At 41.9% G+C, this 20,578-nt stretch overlaps 1 protein-coding gene across 1 annotated transcript; it reads right to left on the bottom strand.

Annotated features, from left to right (window-relative positions):
• Positions 1-282: 282 nt before the first annotated feature.
• On the bottom strand, positions 283-1,212 carry LOC137544720 (olfactory receptor 4C6-like). Its single transcript, XM_068265813.1, has one exon. The coding sequence runs from the start codon at positions 1,210-1,212 to the stop codon at positions 283-285; it is 930 nt and encodes a 309-aa protein (XP_068121914.1).
• Positions 1,213-20,578: the final 19,366 nt, after the last annotated feature.

Genomic DNA, 20,578 nt, shown 5'->3' with positions numbered 1-20,578 from the left:
TGGTGATTATAGCATGTATGGGGGCTTAGATATTAGCCTCTAAATTCGGCCCACAAAATACAAAAAATACACAAAAATTACACAAAATCAGTTAAATGTCCAAATTGTAATTATGAAAATTAATAATTAATTTATTATTAGCAGATTATGGTCATCATTACTAACTATACAAGATTACTCCTCCTCAGGAAAACTTGGATCCTTAATAATATTTTGAGCAGAGGGTCTAACAAAAATACCTGTTACATTTCCATTTGTTGCACAGAATTGCCACAATTTCCGCTACTTTATTTTTTGGAAGTGATGAATTAGCTTGCTCTTTAAAGCTTTGGTCCTTATCCCAAATATTAGCGGGTTAAGGATAGGTGGGAAGATTAGGCAGGGAATAGAAAAAAGAATGTGAGAAACCAGAGGGATGTCGACTTTACCCAACCTGAACCGAATAAAAATAAAGAAAAACCCCAACAAAAAAACTGAGAAATTCACTAAATGAGTCATCAAAGTGTGGAGGGCTTTCTGACGAGCCTCTTTAGAAAGCTTAACACAAATTAGGAATATCCTCAAGTAGGAGGAAAGGGTCGCTGTTAAGGTTACAGTCAAAAAGCTTGTTGTCACAATGGCTCCGTAAAGGTTGTTCACCGTGGAGTCTACACAAGACAGTACAAAAAATGATATGTTATCGCAGAAAATGTTCTTGATGTAGGTGCCACACACAGGAAGACGTGCAGATAGCAACACGGCGACCAGGACGACCGTGAACACAAAGACCAGATATCCAGCGGTGAGACACAAGACTTTCTTGTTGGTCATGAGTTTGACATAATGCAGGGGCTGGCACACAGCCAAATATCGATCATAGGCCATAAGAGTGAAGGTGCAAATTTCGCAATAAGCAAAAGACAAGATGCAGAAGGCTTGGGTGAGGCATCCTTCACGAGAAATGCTGTTCGATGAGCTGAGTAAGTCAATGATTAGCTTGGGATAGAGTGAAGAGCTCCCAAAGATACCATTGAGGACCAGGTTAGAAATAAGAATGTACATAGGCTTATGAAGAGAGGGTTCGGTAAACACTGTATAGACGAGGGTGAGGCTCAAAAACATAATGAAAACATATATCGCTAAGCACACCACAGAATATAAATATTTGAGGTTTTCCATCTCTAAAAGGCCAATGAGAAGAAAGCTAGTGCTGGAATTGGAAATATTTGACATGATGATCTTGTCTTCTTAAATTAAATGAGTTTTTTAAGCATTCATTTTTCGTAATTGTGTGCTTCTGAAGTTCAACGAGGATAAAACTCCCTCTAGAACGTGTCCTGAGAAACATATAAAAGTTATACATTATTATTATTATTGATTTATATATCTCCATCATCTTCCGCAGTGCTGTACAATAGCATACAGGGTATAACAAAACAAAGTATACAATACAAACAGTTGATACAAGACAAGAGGGTATAACATATACATATTGTTTACACAGGAAGTTACATGAAGCACTTAGTGATCGGAAGACCTCTGACGAGAAGGAGGTACTGTATTCAGCCTGCCGCCGCCGCTGCCACCAACAATTGCAGGAGGGAAGCGCTGAGAGTAGGGTTGAGCCGAAATTTTTGAAATTTCGTGTTACTATAATTACGCATGGGAAATTTGCTATTACGGCGCGAAATTCTGGTAGCGTAATTGCCATTAAAATCGTAATTGATAATACCGTAAGCGTAATTTTCAACGCGTAATTTCACGTTTCGTTCATAAAGTAATTTCACGTACAACTATCCCGTAATTTCACGTTAAACCATAACGTAATTTCGCATTTCTTCGTAATTTCGCGAATTTCGTAATTACTTGTTAGCTATAAAAAGAAATACATTTTAATTTTGAAAATGAAAGTAATTTCGTTTATAATAGTAATTACTAGACACAGGAAAGTGTCTGGGTATTGGAGATTGTCCAATCATATTACAGGCTTCTTTTGAGATACTTCTCGGCATTTCTGTCAGTCTCCTGTTCCTCGCTGGTGCTGTAGCACGTGCAGGCAGCCTCTTCCCCTATGAGATTGCTCAACTTCCTGTTGTTTTTGTTCGCATTAGCCAATCAGAAGCCAATCAGCGGTAGTCAGACGAACGGTAACAAATTTTCGCATATGAATGCTTTTTCGCGTTAAATAATGTAAAAACTAAACATACATATATCCAGGCACATCGCCTCTAGTAAGGACATTAAATAAATTATTAGGGAAAGGGAGGTGCTGAAGGGGGTGTGGCTAGAAAACAGCAAAAATCTATTAACCCTTCGCACACTCACATGCAAATGTTCAAACAATTGCATTCACAGATTCACTCATCCAGGTACAACTGTTATCCCTACAGCTAAATTAAAAGCCAGGGTTTTAGTTCACAGAAGAATGCATTCTTATGCTTAATCACCTATACTGCGCAGAAGTACCCAGGTAAACATAGGTGTCCTAACTCTGGCCCTGTAACATGCATAGTGCAGACATGCAAACACATTCATTGCATCAAACCTATCAATGGATTAGGAGCACACATCCTAACTTCCTCTCCTGGGAAAGACAGTGCATCTTACCAATCGCACAAGGGAGCTAATGTTATGTGTCCATGTGCACCATGCGCATACACCAGCATAAGCTGTCTGCATGCTGACAAACATACAGGGGAAGGGGGGAGTGCACCGAATTGGACCCTAGCCACAGGGGTCAATGATAAGAATAAACATACATATATCCAGGCACATCGCCTCTAGTTAGGACATTAAATAAATTATTAGGGAAAGGGAGGTGCTGAAGGGGGTGTGGCTAGAAAACAGCAAAAATCTATTAACCCTTCGCACACTCACATGCAAATGTTCAAACAATTGCATTCACAGATTCACTCATCCAGGCACAACTGTTATCCCTACAGCTAAATTAAAAGCCAGGGTTTTAGTTCACAGAAGAATGCATTCTTATGCTTAATCACCTATACTGCGCAGAAGTACCCAGGTAAACATAGGTGTCCTAACTCTGGCCCTGTAACATGCATAGTGCAGACATGCAAACACATTCATTGCATCAAACCTATCAATGGATTAGGAGCACACATCCTAACTTCCTCTCCTGGGAAAGACAGTGCATCTTACCAATCGCACAAGGGAGCTAATGTTATGTGTCCATGTGCACCATGTGCATACACCAGCATAAGCTGTCTGCATGCTGACAAACATACAGGGGAAGGGGGGAGTGCACCGAATTGGACCCTAGTCACAGGGGTCAATGATAAGAATAAACATACATATATCCAGGCACATCGCCTCTAGTTAGGACATTAAATAAATTATTAGGGAAAGGGAGGTGCTGAAGGGGGTGTGGCTAGAAAACAGCAAAAATCTATTAACCCTTCGCACACTCACATGCAAATGTTCAAACAATTGCATTCACAGATTCACTCATCCAGGCACAACTGTTATCACTACAGCTAAATTAAAAGCCAGGGTTTTAGTTCACAGAAGAATGCATTCTTATGCTTAATCACCTATACTGCGCAGAAGTACCCAGGTAAACATAGGTGTCCAAACTCTGGCCCTGTAACATGCATAGTGCAGACATGCAAACACATTCATTGCATCAAACCTATCAATGGATTAGGAGCACACATCCTAACTTCCTCTCCTGGGAAAGACAGTGCATCTTACCAATCGCACAAGGGAGATAATGTTATGTGTCCATGTGCACCATGCGCATACACCAGCATAAGCTGTCTGCATGCTGACAAACATACAGGGGAAGGGGGGAGTGCACCGAATTGGACCCTAGCCACAGGGGTCAATGATAAGAATAAACATACATATATCCAGGCACATCGCCTCTAGTTAGGACATTAAATAAATTATTAGGGAAAGGGAGGTGCTGAAGGGGGTGTGGCTAGAAAACAGCAAAAATCTATTAACCCTTCGCACACTCACATGCAAATGTTCAAACAATTGCATTCACAGATTCACTCATCCAGGCATGGATGAGTGAATCTGTGAATGCAATTGTTTGAACATTTGCATGTGAGTGTGCGAAGGGTTAAGAGATTTTTAATGTAAAAACTAAGCATGCGTTCAAGGGTGTATTGACAAGAATGTTTCTACGCATAGAGCAAGCTTTTTCGCAATAATTACACTGTGATCAATGAGAGTAATATGAACTATCGCGAAATTACGTTACGTAACTACGCTTACAAACGTTTGCATGCAAGGCAAACGTAATTTCGCGATACCCACCGTAACGCGAAAACTTTGTGAAAATTAACGCTTACAGTAATATGAACTATCGCGAAATTACGTTATGTAACTACGCTTACAAACGGTTGCATGCAAGGCAAACGTAATTTCGCGATACCCACTGTAATGCGAAAGCTACGCGAAAATTACGCTTACGTGGAATTTCGCGAAATCCTTCTTCATTACGATTATGTACTTATGGCCATAATCGTACTTACACTAATAACGCGAAATTTCGCGAAATCGTAATTAAGTCATTACGCTCACCTCTAGCTGATATGAGAGCCCGAGGTGAGGGAGGGGGGGATGTCCCCCCTCCCCACCGATCTGCAGCCACGCTCTCCTCTTATGCTGCGATCCCTCCTGCCCCACAAAAGTCCCTGAGCGGGCCCTAGGGAAGTGGGGGGGGGGGCCCGGATTTTTTTTTTGCAGGGGAGCCCGGGGATTTCTAGGTACGCCCCTGCACTGTACATACACATGTCCATCTCATTATGTCACACGTCACCTCGATTGTCCTTGAACAGGACAGGAGGAGCCTCATTAGGATCCAGAGGCTTCCCCCTCCCAAGGTAAGTCCCTCCCAGGGGCTGTTTTTTACATTACAGATTTCTTTTAATAAAAGAGAAATCCCAGGTTTTGGTGAGGAAGAAAAGAAGAAGGAATCCCTTTATTGCTGTAACAGTACCTGAATTTACAGACTGGTCTCAATGAAGCCAAGAGATGTTAAACTTTTACAAATTCCTTCATTCAGGAAGAATAAAATCTGAGGATATTCCGTACTCCAGAAATGTCAAAGAACTCACGTTCCATGATTCCGAACACGTGAAAATGTGGACTCCTCGCCAAATATAACAATTCATAGCTGGCTGCAAAATCAAACGGGAAAGTATTTAAGTGGCCTAAATTATCAGAAAACAAAGTCTTGTGTATCACTGATAAATTATACATATTTTCATTGAAAGCATATACTTATTTTAGGAGCTGAAAGCCTTAAATGTAATTATAGGAAATTATACGGAATCCAAAGCGAAATGATATAATGAGTAGTATGTGTAATACAGCTAAGAAATAGAACATTAAAGTGGAATGTAACCCAGCATTTCAACTTTCCTCTAAGGCTGGTTTCACACCAGGACGTTGCGTTTTAGGGGACGTTATGGTCGCATAACGTGCCCCTAACACAACGCCTGGTGCTCCCTGCTTTGGGCGTCAGAGTGAGCTGCGTTGTGCAGCTCACTCTGGCGTCCATAATGCCGTGATGCGCACTCTTGGACGCATGCGGCATCACGTGGTCCCGCCGGCCAATCGCCGCACAGAGCGGCCGTTCCAGGAAGTAAACACTGCATGTCACTGAGTGCAGTGAATATTAATTAGCCATGTGCCTGGCCGCTCTCCCCTCCTCCCCAACGTTACTGAGCATGTGCAAGCAGTCTAACGCGGCTCTGCCGCTTACAAAGTACTGCATGCAGTACGTTGACTTATGGCGCAGCGTTACTAAGTAACGCAACGTGGGCACTGTGAACAGCCCATTGATTTTTCATTGCTGTGCGGTGGGCTGCGTTACAGGCTGCTCTAACGTGCGCCTGTAACGTCCCACTGTGAAACCAGCCTAAAACATTATTTACAGCATATTATATGCAACCAGCATTTTTTTTTTACTAGACCAGCATTGGAAGGGTTACACACAGAGCTTTAAAGTTCTGTGGAGAGGAATGCAGACGCATCCGAAGTTTAGATAGATACATTTAAATAAACACAATGTAACAAGTGGTGAATGTGACTCACTCTCTCTGACTGTGCAGGAGCTGGAGGACAGCCAGAGAGTGTGTAACATTCCTCACTTGTTACATTGTGTTTATTTAAATGTATCTATCTAAACTTCGGATGCGTCTGCATTTCTCTCCACGGAACTTTAAAGCTCTGTGTGTAACCCTTCCAATGCAGGTCTAGTAAAAAAAAAATGCTGGTTGCATATAATATGCTGTAAATAATGTTTTAGAGCAAAGTTGAAATGCAGGGTTATATTCCGCTTTAATGGCACAGACAGGGCCGGGCCGAGGCATAGGCTGGAGAGGCTCCAGCCTCAGGGCGCAGTGTAGGGGGGGCCCACAATTCATTCAGCTGTCATTCCTAATTTTGTATGAAGCAGAAAGAAATAGGAAAAGAGGATACATAGCAGTGACTGCAAGCCAGATAACTACATTTTAAGGTGTTGGGGAGGTTGTGGGCCCTGTGGGCCCTCTTAGTCTAATAGCAATCAGTGTGTGAGAGCTGGGGTGGGAGGGATGGAGGGGCGCATTTTGGTGTCTGAGCCTTGGGTGCTGGAGGACCTTGTCCCTGCTCTGGGCACAGATAAGAGTCTCATATTGTTTCCAGTACAGGAAGCATTAAAAATCTTCAGTTGTTATCTATGCAAAAGAGCTTCACTGAGCTCTCCGACGCAACTTGGGTCGGCTACAGTGCTGTTTTCATAAGCACTTATCTCAACCTGTCTCTCACTGTTTCTTGTTTGAAGGGGTTCTGTGCTAATTAAAAAGTAAAACAAGGTGACACTTACCTGGAGCTTCTATCAGCCCCCTGTAGCAGTAATGTCCCACGCCTTCCTCCTCCGTTCTGCCGTTCCCCGCCGCCGGCACTGGGCATAATTCTTCTGACGACAGATGAATAATGCGCGCTCCCGTTCGCGTCAACGGGAGCTTACTGTGCAGGTGCAGTACAAAGTTTTCTTGTACTGTGCCTGCGCAGTAAGCTCTGCCGCGCAAGAGCTCGGCCGCGCAGCTACAGTGTAATCACTCGCGTGATTACACGGGAACCGGCGGCGGGGAATGGCGCATCAGGAGAGGATGGCGCGGGACATTACCGCTGCAGGGGGCTGATAGAAGCCCCAGGTAAGTGTCAGCTCGTTTTACTTTTTTAATTACACAGAACTCCTTTAAGGTTTTTGCTGCCAGGAAGTTCATCATTTAAAATACTGAGTGTAATTTGTAAAGCGCAAATATTAGAGAATGATGCAATGTTATAAAAAAAGCTGTGTAACTGAAAATAAAAAACATGAGACTCTTTTCTTTGCTTCCAATGTTCTATTAATTATCCATACTACACATACAATTCATTATATCATAAGGTTTTTTCTTTTTTTTTTTGCTTCAGTGTCACACTTTTACATACATCAGCAAAACAACCAAAGCAATACTGAGGAGTACAAACATTGCACACATATTGCACCAAGCCACTTCTGAGCCAAACCGAAGCTCAGCACCTTGGAGTTCATTTTGAAAGTCAGGACTCTGCAGTCTTCCTACAGGAGGGGTAACATATATTGCAATTGAAAAAAGTACCTACAAGTTGGTAAAAAGTACTATCAACATTATTATGAATATTTTGATGTTTGCTGGTGTATCAAAATGCATTATGACAAGGTGTGAAAATATCATCACATACAAATTAGGAGAAAAAGTGAATTATACACGGGCCTATATATTAATATGCAATCAATTAAACTTTTTTTGCAAACTGATAAGGAGAGGGGTGGAGAGGCAGTGGACAACCAGGAAGTGCTACAAAGACATCCTATTATGCATGAATATAGAAAAATTTTAATGGCATTTGTATGTAGAACAGAGGCGCCAGCAGGATGAAGACACGAGATCCTGTCTTCATATAAATCAATAAACAGTGCAACGCGTTTCGCAGGCCCAGCCAGCTTCATCAGGCAATAAACCTGGGGACAAAACAGAATTTCGGAGGCGCTACACCTGCTATTGCCGAAATTCTGTTTTGTCCCCACGTTTATTGCCTGATGAAGCGGGCTGGGCCTGCGAAACGCGTTGCACTGTTTTTGGGGTACTGTATAATAAATGTATTGATTAATATGAAGACAGGATCTCGTGTCTGCTTTTGGGAGGCAAGCCCACCACTTCCTCCAAGCAATTTTTAAAAATGTTATTGACTTTTATCCTGCTGGCGCCTCTGTTCTACATACAATTACTCTGTGTCCACGCCTGGTGGAGGGGAGTGCTACCCCCCTTTCTTGTTTCTTTACTACAGAGAGCGACTTCTTAATCCTGAGTGAGGACAGGTCTAATCTCCACACCTGCCTATTGAGTGGTTGCCTGAATGGTAACCCATGTTTGTGAGTATAAATTCTCTCACTAAACCACTTACCAATTGTCTTTAACATACTACACCATATTGGGCTCTTGGTTTTGTTCTATTTTAATTTTAATGGCATAACTAATCTTGAACCATGTTAAAACCAATGTTACATATAGCGTAGATGTGTACAACAGCACAGTGCCTTATGCACCTAGGGGTTGTGGTAAAGGAACACATCTTGCACAGGTGCCAGGCCTCTTGCACGCTACAAGCAATTCTGATTTTTTATCTGATCCGATTTTTGATTCTGATTAAAAAACGTTTTTTTAATCGGAATCTAAAATCGGATCAGATGAAAAATCGGAATCGCGTGTAGTGTGCAAGAGGCCTAAGGTAGTGCAATTTATGTATGGCTGCCCAATAGTTGCTGTTTATGCACATCTACACTATATGCAACATTGGTTTCAATATAATTCATGATTATTTATGCAATTAAAGGTTTTCTATAATCATACATAATAGGACATCTTTGTAGTACTTCCTGGTTACCCACTCCCCCCCCCCCCCATCAGTTTTCAATGTTGTCAGGAGGTGGCACAGGAAGTTATAAAGGTGGCCACACACCATACAATTTTTTTAACCACTTGGCATTTAGACCTTTTTTCCCACTTATTGACCAAAGCAGTTTTGACAGTTTAGCTATGTCCTTTTTTAATCAGAGATAACTTTATCCCTACTTACGACACAGAAATGAAATATATATTGTTGTTTTTTTTCCAAGACAAACTAGGCTTTCATTGTATGCCATTGTTTCCCTCAAACAATTTTGTTTTCTATGAATTTTAATGGGAAAACAAAGAAAAAAAAATAGAAAAAACATTTCTCAGTTTTACCAATTCCAGTTTAAAAATAAAAAGTGCTACTGTAGATAAAAAACACACATTTTGTTTGGCTATTCCTACCGCTTATCACAAAACTTAGATTATGTTCCGTTCACAATTTATGGTGAAGATATTTGATTCTGAAATAATGCTACAGAGTGTATATTTCATTATGAACTGAGAAAATTAAAGTATTTTTAATAGTAAAAATCAATCTCATTAGCTCAGGAAACTTATATTCCCGTTCACCAATTAGTGCTGCATCAGATAATGCCAGAAATGTGCACAGGAGCAAGCCCAATCCTGCACAGCACTGCTTCTGTACAAGTCAGTAGATCTACTGAGTTGTGGCTAATGCTGGATACACACGGTGCGTTCCCGCACTCGATTTCCCGCTCGATTCCCGTCGATTCGTTTATTTCCAGCATGTCCGATTTGCATTTTGATGGATCGTTAGGTCGATTCGCATGTAAAGTATGCCAAATCGACCTAACAATCCATCGAAATGCAAATCGGACATGTTGGAAATAAACGAATCGACGGGAATCGAGCAGGAAATCGAGTGCGGGCACACACCGTGTGTATCCAGCATTAGATGAAGTCGCAGAGAACGGATATATACTGACTTGTGGATAAAGTGGTTAAATATCTGTTCAATTCAAGAATAGCAATCAATTTTCTGACTGGTAACATTTCAAAAACCTGACCAATGTACCACACACCTATGTTCAATTTTTCCCCAATTATGATAAAACTCTGAGAAAATTGCTTGGGTGTATATATTAATAAATTGACAATCTACCACACACCATTTATTTTTTATAAAAATTGATCAGAAAAATCCACCATTCCCGATCAACTTTTATCAAATAAAAACGGGAAATCCGATTTTTTGATTTTGATTTTTTGGGAAATCCGATCTTTTTTATCGAATTGCCGTAAGATCAGATCATTTTATTGTATCAAGTGTGGCCACCTTAAGGGCCCAAACCCACTAGAGCGATTTTGTGAGCGTTTAGGGAGCTATTCAAACTGCTAGCGATTTCCCTAAACGCTCAGCTGATGTTAATGGATGGGCCAAATTCCACTGGAGCGATTGCGATTACCAAAATGCAGAACGCAGGACATGCAGCATTTTTGGCGTTTAGCGTTTGCGGTTAGTGTTAGCGTTTCTGCAATGTAAAGTATATAATCACTGGCGTAATCGCTCATCAAAACCTGCAGGGAGCAATTTTGCTAGCGTTTTGAAGTTACTGCACACTGTAAAAAAATTAAAATTAATTGAAAGGACCAATCAGAATTAAAAATGCTATTTGCTAATCGCTACACAATCGCTGACACTTTTAAAATCACTACCAAAATCCATCATGAAATTGCTTACAAAACGCTCATACAAAACCCTAGCGATTGCGATTAGCGATAGTGTTTTGTAGTGGCTTGCAGGCCTCAGTCTAATTCTTGCTATTTTGTGATATTTGCATATATAGGATTGAGTAGCTTTTCCCTATAGTTTTTCTATAACGATACTTTTTAACCTAATAAGTGTGCTACTGTTTATCTAGTTAGTTCCTGACACTCCCAGTGGCTTTACAAGTTTTAAATTAATGTAATGTATATAAAAAAAACAATAATTTTGAATCATAGGATTACAAAAATAAAAATAAAGGTCATTGTTACATCTAAAGCAATAATTCAGTGTTGTGATCTGGCTAAGCACTCCTTAAAGAGACACTGAAGCGAAAAAAAAAAATATGATATAGTGAATTGGTTGTGTAATAATACTAGAAGATTAGCAGCAAAGAAAGTCCCAGCTGCTTACCGGTAGCCGTGTTTCGGCGAGTCCTCCAGGATGGCTGCTGCTGAGACATTGCTTGTCCCCTCCCCAAACGGAAACACCTGTAAGAGTAATCAATTTAAAAGAACCCGCCCTTATATAAGGACTCCTCCTCCCTCACCAACTCAGTTATTAAGAGTACATCACCTTTAACATAAATCAAACTTAGCAACTATATTACAATAGGGATGGGAACTCGGCAGCCATCCTGGAGGACTCGCCGAAACACGGCTACCGGTAAGCAGCTGGGACTTTCTCCCATCGTCCTCCAGGATGGCTGCTGCTGAGACCAGCGAGAAATTTTCCTTAGGGAGGGATGATGGCTTGTAATACTTTCTTCCAAAAAACTCTGATCCTGGCTTAACAGTAGTTCAACTCTGTAGTGTTTCACAAAAGTTGTGTGTGACGACCAGGTAGCTGCTTTACATATCTGTTCCTGGCTTGCTCACAACCTCTCTGCCCAAGAGGCTGCCAAGGATAGAGTAGAATGTGTCGTAATTCTAGTATGGAATACTTCCTGCGATTCCCTGTAAGCCCAACCTATTAGCTCCTTAACCCATCTAGCTATAGTGGTTTTTCTTTTTTTTTTTTTTTTTTTTTCTCTCATGCCTGCAATCCTTTTGAGGCTCCCATATATGATACAAATAAATAGCTAGATCTTCTCCACTGAGCTGTACTTTCTGAATAAACTATGATAGCTCTCTCACATTAATCTGTTTCACTGCTCCTCTCACATCCTGCTGCTTGGGAGAAGAAGACGGTAAAAATCTCCTATGAACGATGAAAAGCTGAAGATATCTTTGGAAGATAGGCTAGGTCAGGTCTGAACACAATTCTGAATGAATAACCATATAAAAAGGTCCTTAACGGATAATGCCTGAATATCCCCAATTCTTCTAGCTGATGTTATTGCTACCTTTAATGTTAGATTCTTTAAAGGGGTCTGAGCAATAGGTTCAACTTTATCAGGAGTCAAGAAATTTAGAACTAAAGATAAATCCCAAGGAGGAATTAATTTTCCTGGCATTGGTTGGAATTTCATTACTGAAAATAAGACTTTTTAACGACAAATCTTCTTGGACAATTGTGTATGAAGAAAAACCGTCTGTATATTATTCCTTTTCTTCCAGGAAGAATATGCGTTCCAAATTTTTGCATATTTCCTCGTTGTGGAAATCTTTCTGCAGTTAACTAAAGTAAATGCCACCTCTCTAGAAAACCAGTCTTACCAGGATTCTTTCCTCAATACCCAGGCTATCAATTTTAACACCAGGAGATTTGGATGAACATTTGACCCCTGAACTAAAAGGTCTTGTCTTTTCCCAGATGCCATGGGCCTTTCAGGACTAGAGACAACAGATAGGGAACCATGCCCTTCTCGGTCACCAGGGACCTATGAATATCACTGTTGCCCTTCAACCTCCATCTTTCTCAGGACCTTGGGAATGAAGTTGAATAGTGGAAATGTGTAGAGGAGACCGCTCAGCCAGTCCACTGATAACTTATCCAATCTGTTCCCTGACACCGATGGGTGGAGAGAGCAGAAATCCTCCACCTTCGTATCAAAAGCAGAAAACAGATCTGAACCCAAAACGCCAAGGCAAACAGATCTGAAACACATGAAAAAACATATCAGACAAACGCCAAAGCAAAACAGATCTGAAAAATGCAAAACAGATCTGAGACCAACGCATAAGCGAAACAGATCTGAGACCAACGCATAAGCGAAACAGATCTGAGACCAACGCATAAGCGAAACAGATCTGAGACCAACGCATAAGCGAAACAGATCTGAGACCAACGCATAAGCAAAACAGATCTGAGACCAACGCATAAGCAAAACAGATCTGAGACCAACGCATAAGCGAAACAGATCTGAGACCAACGCATAAGCGAAACAGATCTGAGACCAACGCATATGCGAAACAGATCTGAAACCAACGCATATGCAAAACAGATCTGAAACCAACGCATATGCAAAACAGATCTGAAACCAATACAGATGCTAAACAGGTCTAGAACCAAAGCAAATGCAAAACAGATCTGAAACAAATTCAAAAGCAAAACAGATCTAGAACAAATGAAAAATGGATCCAAAGCTAAACAGATCTGACACCAATGCAAAAGCAAAACAGATCTGAACCAATTCAAATGCAAAACAGATCTGAACTAATGCAAATGCCAAACAGATCTGAACCAATTCAAATGCCAAACAGATCTGAACCAATTCAAATGCCAAACAGATCTGAACCAATGCAAATGCCAAACAGATCTGAACCAATGCAAATGCCAAACAGATCTGAACCAATGCAAATGCCAAACAGATCCGAACCAATGCAAACCAGATCTGAACCAATGCAAATGCAAACCAGATCTGAACCAATGCAAATGCAAACCAGATCTGAACCAATGCAAATGCAAACCAGATCTGAACCAATGCAAATGCAAACCAGATCTGAGTCCAATGCAAATGCAAACCAGCTCTGACACCAATGCAAATGCAAACCAGCTCTGACACCAATGCAAATGCAAACCAGCTCTGACACCAATGCAAATGCAAACCAGCTCTGACACCAATGCAAATGCAAACCAGATCTGACACCAATGCAAAAGCAAAACCGATCTGACACCAATGCAAAAGCAAAAACAGATCTGAACCAATGCAAATGCAAATGCAAAACCGATCTGAACCAATGCCAAACAGATCTGACCAATGCAAAACATATCTGAACCAATGGAATTGCAAAACAGATCTGACACAAATGCAAAAACAAAACAGATCTGAACCAATGCATCAGCAAAAGAGATCTGAACCAATGAAAATGCAACACAGATCTGAACCAATGCCAATGCAACACATATCTGAACCAATGCAACACAGATCTGAACCAATGCAACACAGATCTGACACCAATGCCAATGCAACACAGATCTGAACCAATGCAACACAGATCTGAACCAATGCCAATGCAACACAGATCTGAACCAATGCAACACAGATCTGACACCAATGCCAATGCAAAACAGATCTGAACCAATGCCAATGCAAAACAGATCTGAACCAATGCCAATGCAAAACAGATCTGAACCAATGCCAATGCAAAACAGATCTGACACCAATGCAAAACAGATCTGACACCAATGCAAAACAGATCTGACACCAATGCAAAACAGATCTGACACCAATGCAAATGCAAAACAGATCTGAACCAATGCAAGTGCAAAACAGATCTGAACCAATGCAAGTGCAAAACAGATCTGAACCAATGCAAATGCAAAACAGATCTGAAAAATGGAACTCCTTGAAACTACCCAGAGATTCACTTCCTGAAAAGTTCTATTTCTCATTTACATAGATTGTCAATCACCATCGCTCCAGTTCAGGCTTGACCAATCTTACTATAACCCTGGGGAAACATACTGCCGCAATGGCCACAATTCCCCTTCACTCCTGCTTTGCACCCACTGTTACATTGCATGGACACAGAGGATAAGGGAAAGTATAAACCATACAAGGGAAAAGCACTAACAATCAATCATGTAAGTGCATATTCCTGCAAACAATCCTCAGTCTCTACAGCTAGTATAGGTTTACTGCAAACCTAACAATCAAAAACGGGAAACCAATCACTCCCTGAAACTGCTCAGGGATTCCTTATTACCCCGAAAGTTTCCATTAGCTGTTTACGTAAATTGTCAATCACTACCTTTACCACAGATTTAGTGCAGGCTTGACAAATCCTCGCTATAATGCTGGGGAAGCCCAATGTTGCAGTAGCAACATTTTTAAGATATTAGTTTCTCCAAACCCTATTCGATACCTCGAATAGGGAAAGGGAAAGGGAAAGGGAAAAGGGAAAACACAGGGGAAATCACACTGCAATCTCAACCATAGGAGTGTATATTCCTGCAAAAAAAATGCACCATCAGTGCACTCACCTTTGCTGCTGGAACAGGCTGGGATGCCTATTGTCTGTGATCCCATCTTTCCAGCATAGTGGAGAACGTGAGGAGCAGTTCCATTTCTTATCATGTAATCGAATGTTACACTTTTGGCATCTCAATCTCTCAGGCTGTTGCTGTGCAAGTTTTTCAAAACCGTGAAAGAAGAGTCACTGCTCAGAAAAAAACATTTTGCTAGAGGTATTTGTAGGTAGCAATTGTTTTTTCATATATGTACCTGTGCCAATTCCCCCGAGAGAAAAAGTCTCGGTCGGGCATCAGAGGCTGCTGTTGCGGAGGACTGCTTCTGCTCCATGGCAGCGTCGCTGGCGTCCCACGTGTAGAGAGCGTGGAATCTGCGCTTCTCTTGGCTTTTGAAGACACCGCCCCACTTCCTGTCCTCATTGGCCAAACAGCGGCTAGCAGAAGTGACACCTGCGGGACCAGGAGATCCTATGTCATAACTTCTAACATCTCTAGCTGCTCTGTAACACATGGACGCAGCAAGAAGGGCGGTAATGGCGGCGATCCTTTTGGACAACCTGCAGCCAGGTAACATTCTGCCCCCACCGCACACAGGTTAAAACTGGGGCATCCTACTCACAGTTTCCACCGCCATCCAGGAAAAAACCCTGCCTAACAACATAGGCGCCCCAGGCCAACCTATGCCTTAAAACAACAAATGTCTACAGGTGTATCCTCAGGTGATGGGAAACAAACAAAAACTGAGTTGGTGAGGGAGGAGGAGTCCTTATATAAGGGCGGGTTCTTTTAAATTGATTACTCTTACAGGTGTTTCCGTTTGGGGAGGGGACAAGCAATGTCTCAGCAGCAGCCATCCTGGAGGACGATGGGAGAAAATATTCTCATACTTTTATTTTCAGGTATATAGTGTTTTTTCTAACATTGCATCATTCTATAATATGTGCAGATTACACAACACTCAGCATTCAAAATGATTCTTTCAGAGCAGTCTGTGAACTAATGACCTCTCCTCTAGCAGAGGAAAAGTAAATAGTCCAGGAACAGTTGAGATAATAAAAGTCAGATAACAGCCCTCTCCACGACTAACTTAGTCGGAGAGCTTAATGGCTTGTTTGCATAGAGATAACAACTGGAGTTTCTCAACTCTTCCTGTACTGGAAACAATTACACTGATGTATCTGATCTTAATGTTTTATTTCTTAGCTGTGCTACACATACAAATCATAATATCATCATTTTTTTTCGCTTCAGTGTCTCTTTAACTAGGAGTAATATGGAGAGTGAAATTTATGTCCTTTTAAAGGACAACTGACCTGAAAGGGATATGGAGGCTGCCATATTTATTTCCTTTTAAGCAATACCAGTTGCCTGGCAGCCCTGCTGATCCTTCGTGCATCAGTAGTGTCTGAATCACACACCTAAAACAAGCATGTGGCAAATGCAGTCACACTTAAATCACACTTCTGGGTTTGACTTAAAGAGGGACTCCAGTGAACATACTGTAAAAAAAAGTGCTTTATTTTTACAATAATTATGTATAAATTATTTAGTCAGTGTTTGCTCATTGTAAAATCTTTCCTCTCCCTGATTTACATTCTGACATTTATCACATGGTGACATTTTACTGCTGGCAGGTGATGTCAGTGGAAGGGGATTTTGCTTGCTTTTTTGGCATTTGGAAACAGCTGTAAACAGTAAAACAGCTGTAATTTCCCACAATGCAATGAGGTTCACAGACAGGAAACTGCCAGCACCACGGTCCTCAGAGTTTCTTGTGGGAGGGGTTTCACCACAATATCAGCCATACAGCGCCCCCTGATGATCTGTTTGTGAAAAGGAATAGATTTCTCATGTAAAAAGGGGGTATCAGCTACTGATTGGGATGAAGTTAAATTCTTGGTTACGGTTTCTCTTTAAAGAGAAACTCCGACCAAGAATTGAACTTTATCCCAATCAGTAGCTGATACCCCCTTTTACATGAGAAATCTATTCCTTTTCACAAACAGACCATCAGGGGGCGCTGTGTGACTGATTTGATATTATGGTGAAACCCCTCCCACAAGAAACTCTTGAGTATGTACTCCTGGCAGTTTCCTGTCTGGGAACCTTGCTGCATTGTGGGAAATAGCTGTTTACAGCTGTTTCCAACTGCCAAAAAACCATGTAGCAGCTACATCACCTGCCAGCAGTAAAAATGTCACCATGTAATAAATGTCAGAATGTAAATCAGGGATTTAAAAGATTTTACAATGGGGAAACACTGACTAAATCATTTATACATAATTATTGTAAAAATGAAGTACTGTAAGTATTCCTCCTGTGGCGTGTTCTGTCCGTTGCGGTGGAGCCGCAAACGGACAGTTCTGGCTTGTCAGCCTGCATTCGGTTGTGCATTCGCAATGAGTCACATTGTCATTTGCGATTGCTCTGCAGGTCTGGGCAGCTCAGAATGCTGTCATCATTCCACCAATGGATTACTACAGCTGAGCTGCAGCCAGATAGCCCTGGATTTCCTGCATGCATGTTGTTACATAGTACTGCATGCATTTGTTATAATAGCCTTTCAGCTAGCAAATGGTAATCAAGCCAGCTCAGGATTGAATGGTTACTATTCAGCTGTGTGGAGATTTGCATGCTTGCATCCATTGGCTGATGCCAGCATAAAAGTCTGCCTCGCCATTTAGACCTCGGCCGTCATAGTTTCAGCTCTGTCTAAGCTGTTACTGGGTCCTTTGATACTGTGAATAATATTTCCTCGTCTTGCTACTTTCTAGCACAGTTAACTTGTGGAGCTACGATTATATATTTCCCACGGGGACATATATACAGTACATACTCCTTTCTAGTGCAGAGATTTTGTATTGTTTGTATTGCCTAGCTTAGTCCGCTGTATTGCACTAGATCTAGCTAGTCTCCCTTGCTTATGTTATATATTGGTTCAAAATCATCGCCAATATATACATATTCTAGTCAGCGTTTGTTTTTTTCCTTGTATTCGTGCTACGGTGATATTTCAGTGTCACTGATATATACTTACTCGAACTGTTGATATCCTGTGTTTAGCTAGTGAGTGTTTAGCACGTTTCGGTAGGTTGTGCTTATTGTTATCGCCGTGCTTAGCTAGCATAGTTGTGTTGCTATTAGTTACGTTATTTCCTGTAGTCTTGCCTGTGTGGATGCTTGCCGGTGACTTTTGTTAGCCTGCTTGCTCTGCTTCTGTGGATGTGACTGTGAGCTGCGGTTGCTACTAGTTATAGTCCTGTCTTGTACCTGTCTGAATGCTTGCTATCGCAAGAGCAGGGCAACATCGCACTGCGCTGCCATTGCATCTTATTTGTAGCGATATCAGAAGCCCAGAGCTGCAGTTGCTCTGGGCAGTCTGTGTAGCCTCTTCCATTATCCGCTCTTAGCCTTGTTGTGCTGGGTGGTCAGAAAGTATGACCCCCCCTTTACAAGCATTTTTTATTGCATTATTTTCACTGGAGTTCCTCTTTAAGGGGTCAAGGTTTATGACTAAAAGTATCAGCAGCCTCCAAATCCCTCTCAGGTCAGTGGTCCTTTCACCAATAACCACTTCCTGCAAAATAGATGTGTATATAAACACGTCGCATTTGTGCGCTAATTAGTGCAAATAAGATGTTTTATAAATGTCCATTCTTCCGAAATGCATGTGAATGTGTGTTTTAACCCCTTCAATGCATGCACTTCTGCAGCCAAATAGATCAGCAGGACAGCCAGGCAACCGATATTGTTAAAACGAAATAAATATGGCAGCCTCCATATGCCTCTCAGTTCAGGTGCCCTTTAAGCATTTTGGAATGAAAATAGTCTTTCCTCACACACAATACCATCAGTGCACATAAATCATGTAAGAACAATGAAATGGACCCTTTAGATTAAGCAGAATAGGTCTCAGACTGTGATGGCTTACCTTGTATCTGTTGTGCAGAGAGACGACTGCATTTTCAGGGAATATTTCTACCGTTGCCAATTAGGCCTGTGACCCCTTGAGCTTTACACAGGGTTAAACCTCAAAGGAGTTGAAGTCCCAACACGACCTTCTTCATGAACCTGAACAGATGCGATGTGGCAAAGGTGGCTTCTTGTTTGGCAACAAGTAACACATCATTTCCACCTCTATATGCAGTGCATTAGCTGACCAGTTCAGTGGTCTATTTTTGGTATTCCACTGTTATGTACCTACCTATAGTTTGTGTTCATTAATGTACTTTGGCCACAATTCACTAAAACCATGCTGGTGATAATAAGGCAGAGATGCTTCCCGTCATACATAAGCAGTAGCTTAGACAGGCACAGATTTACATCACAGGAGCCTATAGGCCCACATGTCCTGGCAACCTAGACTCCGCCCTTCATGAGCCTACAAACCCCCGCTGAACTGCACCGCACGTGTGCTGGCTGGCCCAGCTGTTGCCTGAGTTGCCTCTCCTTTACTTTCCTTGCCCGTCATAGGTAGCTACAGTTGCCCCTTAGCATTAGGTAGCCTGACTTTGCATAGGGAAGGAGGGAGGCACTAGGGGAAAGGAGTGAGCCACCTTTCCATCATGAGGCGCCTGTAGGCACGTGCCTACAGTGCTTTATGGTAAATCCGGCCCTGAACTTAGACCTACAAAGAGCAGGTCTAAACCTGCCAATGCATGTCATCATCGCTGCATCTGGGGGTATCCTTTAATAAAGAGACTCCAAGAGCTCCCCGTCAGGACGTCTGCACCTTGCCGAAAGCCCTCCCCCCCCCCCACAGCTGTGCCATCACCACTGATTAATTAACCTACTGCCACTAAACATCCGCTTCCTCTTGCCGCAAGTACTGATCCTGTCTGGACCAATGAAAATGGTCAAGACAGTGGACCAATAGGGAGGCCCAGCAGGAGCTTCAAAGATGCTTTGCCGGGGGTCCAATAGAAAGTAATTACAGTGAGAGATACTGTAAATACAGCGTCAGGTCTTGCGGGGAGAGGCAGCAGATGTTTAGCGTCAAGAGGTTTAATAATCTGGGGTGATGGCGTAGCTGAGGGGGTTTCGTGATGTGGCTTTCACATGAGTAATGCTCCCTGCCCATCGGCCATCGCGCAATGGAAACTGGCAATAGGATTTGCCGGTAATCCTTGCCTGATGGCAAGGTGATAAGTAGCATGCTACTAAAAAATAAAGCAGACAGCTCTAAATGCTCACTTTATATAGCAGTCTGTAGTAACACGCCACATACTGACCGCTCAGGCCAGGTGATAACTCCTCACACACTTTACAGTTGTTACACTTAAATTCCTCTCTGTGAATTAATGTGTGTGTCTTTAACTTTACAATTCTGTCATTATCTTAAAGTGAACCTTAACTTAAGAATAAAAAACAAGTTTAACTTACCTGGGGCATCTACCAGCTTCCTGTAGCCCTCCCACCATGCACCGCGCCGCCACTAAGGGATCCTCAAGTCCCCAGCAGCAACCTTCTGTCACTTAGGTGCACGGCCTTGGTCTATGCACCTCCTAATTGCGCTTCTGCGAATGGGAGTGCTCTGCACATACGCAGCATAAAAAAATATCTCAACTCGCCAGTTGGC

This window comes from Hyperolius riggenbachi, chromosome 2 (assembly GCF_040937935.1).
Source record: "Hyperolius riggenbachi isolate aHypRig1 chromosome 2, aHypRig1.pri, whole genome shotgun sequence".
Classification (NCBI taxonomy): domain Eukaryota; kingdom Metazoa; phylum Chordata; class Amphibia; order Anura; family Hyperoliidae; genus Hyperolius; species Hyperolius riggenbachi.
Note: the sequence above shows the minus strand (reverse complement) of the source record. Positions and strands in the feature narration are given on the sequence as shown.